This window comes from Stegodyphus dumicola, chromosome 12, assembly GCF_044657685.1.
Source record: "Stegodyphus dumicola isolate Sdum_Otavi_A_Nest chromosome 12, ASM4465768v1".
Lineage (NCBI taxonomy): Eukaryota > Metazoa > Arthropoda > Arachnida > Araneae > Eresidae > Stegodyphus > Stegodyphus dumicola.
In genome coordinates this window covers 24493176-24502939 of record NC_140779.1, presented here as the reverse complement: position 1 = coordinate 24502939, position 9764 = coordinate 24493176, and the positions used below count along the sequence as shown (strand labels likewise).

General features: G+C 30.9%; 1 protein-coding gene across 24 annotated transcripts in view; it reads left to right on the top strand.

Moving 5' to 3' along the window:
- The first annotated feature begins 3856 nt into the window (after positions 1–3856).
- The window catches only part of LOC118186912 (uncharacterized), a 66926-nt gene continuing 61018 nt past the window's right edge, over positions 3857–9764 (top strand). For 23 of the 24 annotated variants that reach the window (XM_085827554.1, XM_035357086.2, XM_085827572.1 and 20 more), the window contains exons 1-2: positions 3857–4956; positions 7827–7894. In XM_085827554.1, the coding sequence (XP_085683680.1) occupies positions 4053–4956; positions 7827–7894 (972 nt within the window). In that variant the 5' untranslated portion in view covers positions 3857–4052. Of the gene's footprint in view, positions 5057–7826; positions 7895–9764 lie in introns of all 24 variants that reach the window. The other variant, XM_085827575.1, reaches the window with a different exon arrangement.

The window sequence follows — 9764 nt, the reverse complement described above, 5'->3', positions numbered from 1 at the left end:
TTAAATGTAATAAGTCATTTGCATCATTGGAAAGAAACATTATATCTATTGCAACGATTCATCCACTACCACTTGTTTTTCTATATTCTCCTTTTTCTACATAACATACATATATGTCTAAGTTTTTGTGCTTTTGTTCTCACCATTTACACAGTCATCTGTTTTCAGGTAAGGAAACATCTGAGAATATTATAAACTTGCTATTAAAATTCTAAAAACAAAAAGAAGAGGTGCATGATGTCTTTAAAGCAAGCCACATGTCACACACACAGTCTATGCATGCAGAAGACTAAATATGAGATTTTGCCGAAAACAATCAAAACTGCACTATGCTGTCCACCACTAGGCTAAAACATTAAAATTCCCATTGGAGGGATCATAATCTGCAGCCATGCTACTGAAAAACTATCTGGAAGAATGCTATACATATGCCTGGGTTGAACAATAAATATTTTTTGGTGACATCATGGGTTGCCATGTAAGTGCTTCTTGGTGACATGGTGCGTTGCTTCATCAATATACTCTCATGGCTTATGGGTAAAGGTGTACGAAAAAAAATCAACTAGCAAAATATTAGGTACTGTTCTATTATCGGGACCGGATTAACAAATGTATGCATGTACACATATATGCATATGTGTATACACATACATTCGTACTTACATATTTGAACACATACATCCATATATACATGCATACATATCTACATTTCTGAATTAGGTCCTGATAAAAGAACAGTGCCAAAAGATTATACAGAAATAGATAAATTATGTGTTTAATAGATAATACAGTGGCTATTAAAATAGTGCCCTCACCAACCAGTTAAAAATCCTTTATTTACTTCAACACAGCCTCTTTCTGCTCAGACATTTATAGATTTAGAAATTTCCTGTCAGGAGAAATCAGTACATTTTAAAGTCCTTGCTACATAATGTAGAGTTTTATAAAATTAACTAAAACATACATAATACAGAGTAATGACACATTTCTATATTTTAAAAAGAAATTAAAAGACATTCATATTTGGAGGACATCAAAATCAAAACATACTGATATGGTAATGAAATGAACTGAAATATAAACAGAACCTTAGTTTTAAAAATGTTATGATACTTCTTTAGTATTGCAGCTTCCATTTTTTTTTTTAAACATCAAGCTGGCATCAGAATTATTGCCAACTTCATGTCTCATGTACACTTTGTTACTGCCCTGCTTCCTCAATTGTTTTTAATATGGCATAAGAAGCATTCCAAGGTCTCACAGATTTTTGCTATATTAACTCTGCAAAGTAAGATTCATGATGATAGTGAAATGTGCCTCTTCAATTTTTATTCCACCACTTAGCGAAGCTCCACAGTCTTTCTATATTTTATATATGAGCAGCTGTTGTTAGATCATGAAAATGAAATTTATTGTCCGCAGAAAAATATCTGTAAGCTGGTATTTACCAGTTCTTGTCTTTTATATTCTCATCAGAAGTTTGAATAAATTGTCACTCCCTCTTATAGATGGTCGACAACTTTTGGCATGAATGTGGATGGCTCTCTATTTAGAAACTGAGCGAGAAAGAATTTTTCAGTTTTTTGGCATAACTTGTCATTTATACAGCATTATGGAAGAATCATGCCAGCTTTGGTTTTTTGCTGTATGAACAGATTTTCTGCTATGCTCAAAATTTTTTCAGGGCCACCTATTCACATATTTGGTTGGCGGATCATATGCAGAGAATACATCTCTCTCGTAAAAATGTTTCAGTGAATAGTCACATTTTTGTAGTGTTTCTTTCATTTTATGCTGTTACAAACAGTATTCTGAAACCATTAAACCAGCTGTTAAAGCATATACTTTTCTTTCATTAGCAAATTTTCAAGCTGCACCTATAAATGCTTTCACTGATGTGAAATTTTATTTAATGTTCATTTTTGCATATTCGAATGTGATGTAAAATATGTGCATTTCTTGAAAGAAAGATATAGCAAGCATCTTCCTCACTTCTCAGTAAATTAAGAATTTTAAGATTAAAATATAAATAAAATTCATTAACATATAGAATACTGAGAGCTCTTCTTGTGATGAGAGAATTCTGAGTGATTATGAATTATTAACATTTGCATGGGAAGAAATATGATCGCATGGTCTCCTCGAAGCTCTTCTCATTATAAGCAAACTGTAAATCATCATTGTTGGGGCTACCAGATGTTTCAGAATAGTTTACATTGGTGATTCATCAAAAATTTTGACAACTTTAAAAAACAGATTCCATAATAATAAGGAAGAAAGAATAGCACATCCTTATGAAAGCTTGGTTTAATTTATTTGATTATAGCACATAAGGGCTATCAACCTAAAACGATGGATGACTTTGTGAAGGACTTTCTGGGGGAAACTGGCTCTTATCTACCCAAGAAAAGCCTGGAATCCATCTTTGAAGTCATTTTTAAGCCTTAAATTGATATTAGCTTTGTATGAAAATACCTTGGCAGCTTCCCAAGGGCTCATTCATATTAAAATTTGAGTGTATTTCAAAAATTTGTTATTTAAATTTACTTTGGGTGCAATATATTTTTCAAAACTATTCAGAACAAACTTATATAACATTAAAAACTCTGAACATGCAAAAACTAAAAAAAAATCTTCCAGTAGAACTTTTGTTTAAATATATTACATGATAGTTTTTCCATCCAAAGATTTATGACTTATGACTTACTTTTTTCTGGTCATTAACTACTAAAGAGTTTTTGCCAGTAGATCGCATTAAAGTGCACTAGGCAAAGATATTTTCAAATAAATGGTACTAGGGAAGTACCAACACCCGTGGGCGAAGAAAATTCAGCTGCGTGAGCAGGCATATCTTAATACTTACGAATCATAAAAATTGTGCGTTTATCATAAAAATTGTGCAGTGGTAAGCAATGGCATTAAATTGAAGCATGTAGGCAGGTTCAGTGAGTTGTATGGCAAATGCAGGTGGTGAGCTCTATATAGCTAGTAAGAGTGCAGGATAAGCAATAGTGAGACATCATGAAAATGGCGCGAAGACAGTTTGAAGCTGTGAATGGCATAAGAGTTCAAAGTCCTTCAGAAGTATGCAGTAGTTAGATAGGCCGTAAAAAGTTCAAAAGTTCGTAGAATCATACGATAAAGTAAAAATTCATACAAAATAATTTTAAAAAATGAAATAGTAACATAAAAATCTTGAATAAAAAATTTTCTTGATTAACATTAGTATAAGATGCAACACAAATAAAAGGATAGAGTCCAATTAGAGTTCAAGTAAATTTTAAAATTAAATTTTACAAGTTATCACCATAACGAATTGTGATGAATTGTCCTTCAAAGATTATGTAAATAATTTATATTTAAACCAGATTCCTTTCAGATATACAATAAAATAATACAAGTTGTCACATTTTTCACAAAATGTTCGTAATTTTAAATTAATTATTCATTTGAATAATATATATAGAGAAACAAATATTATTTTTTTTTCTAATACAATGATGAAATTAAAGCACAAAACACTAATTATTAGATGAAATGTATGGGAAATATTAACAGAATGAATTTAAAACTGAAATCTCATATGTTTCTTAGTGATTTAAAATAAACACAAGAGTATATTGGAAAGCTATACATGTTAAAATGTTAATATTTGGTATGTATTTAGTTAGCATCTGTAGTATTTTCAGAAAAATTTTCTCTGCTTTTGAAATTAATATTGCAGAAACATGTTTCAATTTATGCGCAGAAATTTACTGAGCGTAAGGGGCGTATCTTTGATGTGACATCATCTCACACGTATTCGGATGTCACGTGACCTCCCTGCGCGTTTGGGGATTTAGTGCTGACCCTTGGATGCAAGATAATGCACTTTACGACGATCCGATGCTTCAGTTCAATGACGCATCGCCGTCTGCTTAATGACGTCACTTGACTCACAGAAGTGGGAGAAATAAAGACATTATTATTTCCAACTGGGTTGTGTGTGTGAAAATAGTGACAGCACTGTTTATTATTAATTTAAATAAAAGCTATACTGAACTCTATGAATAATGCCATCTAGTGAATGTGCCGTAGCTACATGTAATAATTATTATGCAAAAACCAAAGGAAAGGGAGTATGTTATCACAGGTTTCCCAAAAACAAAAAAATCGTAGACCATTGGATAGCTGCTTGTAAGCGAGAAGATGAATTTAAAATTGAAAATGCGACTATTTGCTCAATTCATTTTAAAGACGAGGATTATCAAAGGGATTTACGAAATGAACTTTTGGGAATACCGCTTCGAAAATTTTTAAAAGAAGATGCTATACCGACTATAAATTTACCTAATGTTCAAAAAAGAAAATTATCTGAACGTCATGAACGACAAGGAAAGCGTCAAAGAAAACCAGAAATAAAGCCTTTATTAGAAAAATCTCCAGCATTTATTGACAATGATGATGATGATGACAATAATAGGCAAGAAGAATCAGTTATGTCTTTAAAATATGATCAGCTTTTACAAGAAATAAAACGGCTGAAAGCTAAAAATAATAGCTTACGAAATGATAATTGCATTCTTTTGAAAACGCTTAAAACTCAGAATGAATCTCTAAAAAAAGAAAATTTGCTTCTGAAACAAAGTTTAGAAAAATGCCGTCGATTAATCAAGAAGCATGCTAAAGAGAAATTAGAATTTACCAAAAGCATTCTTTCAAAAATTTTTACACCAGGTCAAATAAAGATATTATTAGGTGCTAAGCGAGTTGTATGGAACTCAAAAGATTTTGTTGCTGCTATAGCTTTAAGAACTGTATCTCGAAAGGCATATATTTATTTAAAAAATCAAATGAAAATTCCACTACCAGGACTGTCAACTCTACGAAAGTGGGAAAGCAAATTGTCTTTTCAACGAGGCTTGCAGTCAGTAGCATTAGAATTAGTGAACAATAAAGGAAAAGAATTAACTGAAGGTGAAAAAGTTTACGTTATTTCTTTCGATGGAATGAATATTTCATCCAAGCTCTGCCATGAGTTCTAATTCAACCTTAACAGTTTGCAATGGTTTTTATGGTTAGAGGATTATTGACCTCCTATTATAGTCTTTACATTAAAAATTATAATATGGAATCTGTTTTGCAATCAGAAGTGATTCCTTAATCATAAGTGTGCAGTAGAAATATTTACGATTTTGCCAAGGTATCTCCTGTAATCAGGGTGTTATGGAATCATTTACTTTCCAGTGATCTTATAATTAATGGACATCAAATAAACATGATTTAGAGAATATTTAATCCCAAAACAAACATTTTTGGTTTTCTTTTAGAAGCCAAAAATGTTTGTTTTTGATCTAGATCAATCAAAATAAGAGAGCTTTAACATTTACTTAACCCTCTGAGTGGCACAGGTTTTTTTTTTTTTTTTGATCTGCTCATGAAGACTGTTATATTGAACTTATTATATTGAAACTGCATTTAGTAGCTAAATTTGTATAATTACTTATTTTTGTAAACTTCTATTCATTAAGATGGTATTTACATCATTAAAGAAAGTAAAAGAAAATATTTTAAATTATAAACTAGTCCATACCGAGAGGAAAAAATCTTGTGATTGGATAAAGGCAGTCATGCCACTTGTGGTTAAAGAACACAAATCATAATATCAGAAAATGGGAAATCAATAAATCTTCCTAATGTAATCAGTGTTGATTATCAGATCAGATGCTGTCATGATCATTCTTTCGATTTTTCTTCAGCTTTGTTCCAATTTCTTTATCAAAATAATAGTGTGAATTAAGATTTCTTTGAATATTTCTTCTGTATTAATCAAAATCTATTCAACTTTAGGTAATGATTTTAATTCCAACTTCATCTTATCAAAACATTTTCACCCTTTGCAGTAAATACCTACCATCTTTTAATGGCATTAAAAATTTGTTGTCAAAGTTGAATGCTGCTTTTTCGTGACATGATTTTGCTCTGTGAGCATGTATATGAGTTTATGAATGAAAGATAACCATAAATATACTTTTATTAACTCTTTCAAGTATTTCTACTAAAAAATGTTGCAGCTTTTGTATGGAGATTAATTTCATTTTACCAGCATTTGAGTATTCGGTATACATTTCAGTATGTTGATTGAACGATTTGTTTTTGTCAGTTTTATTTACCAGAAAGCTTATTTAAGATATTCTTTGATTACTATGCTTTTAACTCTTTAATATTTGACAGGTGTATTTTATTTGCTTATATTTGCTATTTTCAGAATGGGGGGAAAAAATTCCTGTATATGTAAATGATACTGACTGTAGCCATGAAAGTTACTTAGTGAAGTAACTACTTCCTTAAAATATATTAAGACCAAATTTAAAAACAATGTGCAAAACTTTCCTAGGAGACAATATAAACAATCAAGGTGGTGGTTAACTATCCATTCTGATCATGTTTGAAGTACAGCTAAGATGGAAACTTGTTATTCATGATTGATGCTGTAGAGCAGAGTTTCTTAAGGGGGTCGCGGGACCTGCAGCAGGGGTTCACCAAAAAAATTTTAATGTTTAATATTTCTTTAACTTATTATAATAATTTTACAATTACCAAATATTTTTACACGATGTATCTGAAAATAAAGATAAGACAGAAAAACGAGAACGTTTTGATGCATTCTTTTCATGATATAAATGTTCACTTTACCTGCTTTGCACGTGATGCTGTCGTTTCATCTGTTATTTAAAATTTTCACATTGTTCTATGTCTTAAAATTAGAAATTAAAGTTAATAACTTAAAATTTCAATAGTATATTACAGTAGAAGTATAAAAATTGACAGTTTCACTCACGCATGTGTTGGACTTGTGCAATGGTGTCCCACAAAAGTTTTGTAAATATTATGGGGTCCTGGGGTTACAAAAAAAATCTTGGTGATAAAAAGGTGTCGCGACTGTAAAAAGTTTAAGAAGCCCTGCTGTAGAGGAAATGGAGATGGAAAATATTAAACAGTACTGTATATCATTTCTTCTTTCTTCTTCCCATCTGGGTGTATGATGACTGCCACATGTCTGTCCTAACTAAAGTGTAAGCATGGTATCGAATGAATAATTTATGTCACCATTTTGATTATTTGTCTTTGTAGCAGGCATAAATGATATGAAATGAGATACAGAATTGTACTTAAGTTATTTGTCTAATATCATTCTTCATAATCATGGATCACCCTATAAACTTCCACATTTTTCAGATGTGAAATTGAAATATTTCTTTCAGCTGTCAAACTTGAGCAAACCTGAAAATATTCAGTTAAACATATGCCATTGTGTGGTTCACTTGCTTTGGAGGTCATGAGCTGCCACTGGTGTTAGGAAAAATTTGTGTGGCCCAAAATATCATATCCTTTTAAAATGTGGTTCAAGGAAGCTAAACACCTGTGCTGTAGAGGAAGTGGAGATGAGAGATATTAAACAGTATTTTGTATCTTACCTTCTTTCTTCTTGTCATCAATGCATTATTATTGGTGACTGCCTTATGTCCATGCTAACTACAATTTGAGCATGATCAGAAATGAATAATTTTGTTGCCCTTTTGATTATTGTATTTGGTAATGCAGCAGAAATGTAGCTTATAAGACTAGCATAAAGTATGATACCGAATAAAAGTAAAATGATTTGTCTAATAATCTTGATGGAAATACAGTAACGACATAATTATAGATCATCCTATTTGTGTATAAATTTTAATTTGAGCATTTTTGCACTTGTCATAATTTATCCACATTTTTGGTAGATTAAATATGTAACCATATTTTTAAAATTTATTTTCAGTATTTTAATTCAAAATTACATCTTTTAGTTTCAGAAATAGTTAGAAAAGTTGAAAGTCAGGAATTAGAAGAGAGACTGAATGAGCAGCGTAAAGCAGTTAGTTATATTTTATATTTATGTCAAATATAAGTTTTATTTCTTTTGATGATTACTATTTATATTGTTTATTTAAATGGATTTTTAATGACATAATAGGGTTTACTTAAAAATATATATCATTCTGCTGAATTTTTGTTTGTGATTTGTGTAAATTAGTAATAGTTTTATTCAAATGTCCCCATCTTTTTTTTTAACAATACAGTCAAAAGTCGTTAATTCGGACACCCATAATCCGGAATGATCTGTAATCCAGACCTCAAAGCTACAAACTTTCTGTGCATGCGTCGCGTTGAGGCATGCGCATAGGCATTTACGCGTGCGCGTAAGACCTTTACGGCTGCGAATATGCGTGCGCGCATGCACATAATACGTTTACGAATGCGCATTTAATGTATAACGGATGGTATAAGCTAAGCTAAAATTATCTAATTCAGTTAATGTTGCTTATCGGGTTGGATCCGGCTTATTATTTTTTGCAGACTTTTAGAGCAATTTTATAAAAGTAAGCTTGAACTTTCGATTATGTCAAATAGAATTTCCAATATATATTTACTAATATGTAAAGGATCTATGGTTGATCTTTACATTATGGTAACTTGGCGATTTTTTGGCAAAAATTTGGCAACCAACTCTCCTACAGCAACCCTCTATTTTTTTTTCCCTGCCGCCATTTTGTCTTCACGAAGTAAAGACATGTTTCTTTTCTTCTTATCTACTGAACACTTCTTCCAACAATCTACTAGCCGAATTACACTTATGCTAGAAATTTTATCAAACAAAACTGCTTAATCATGACAAATATTCACTGCAAAATTGGGAAAAAGTGCACAATACCATACACCTTACGCGTTTTTCAAAATAACACATACACATAAACCATGTACACGACGACTTATTTTTACTTAAAAAAACATCCCAGAATTGCACAAAAATGGCATTGCGCACACTCTTCACTATATCCATGTACACTGCTTTTTTCTCATAAATTAGAAAAATTTCACGAAAATACATGACAATTTTCTCAATCTTTAAACCCGGTAAAAAGAACACATATGAAATTACCTGATCGCGAAAAAGTATTTACCCTTTACAAATATGAACATTTCCACATATAAAATAAATAAAATATCCAAAAACTTTTACCTCTAAATCATCTATTACATTATACATGTCACCAACGAATTCATACCGCAAGCATTACAAATACTTAGTATCAAATATTTAAATTATTTCCATGCACGTTTATTTCAACTTAAACGTATACCAAATTCCTACAAACATAAAATTCACAAAATAACTATCATTTAATTAAAATATCACTAAACCATGTACACGTCGACTTATTTTTACTTAAAAAAACATCCCAGAATTGCACAAAAATGGCATTGCGAACACTCTTCACTATATCCATGTACACTGCTTTTTTCTCATAAATTAGAAAAAGTTCACGAAAATACATGACAATTTTCTCAATCTTTAAACCCGGTAAAAAGAACACATATGAAATTACCTGATCGCGAAAAAGTATTTACCCTTTACAAATATGAACATTTCCACATATAAAATAAATAAAATATCCAAAAACTTTTACCTCTAAATCATCTATTACATTATACATTCACCAACGAATTCATACCGCAAGCATTACAAATACTTAGTATCAAATATTTAAATTATTTCCATGCACGTTTATTTCAACTTAAACGTATACCAAATTCCTACAAACATAAAATTCACAAAATAACTATCATTTAATTAAAATATCACTAAACCATGTACACGTCGACTTATTTTTACTTAAAAAAAATCCCAGAATTGCAGAAAAATGGCATTGCGAACACTCTTCACTATATCCATGTACACTGCT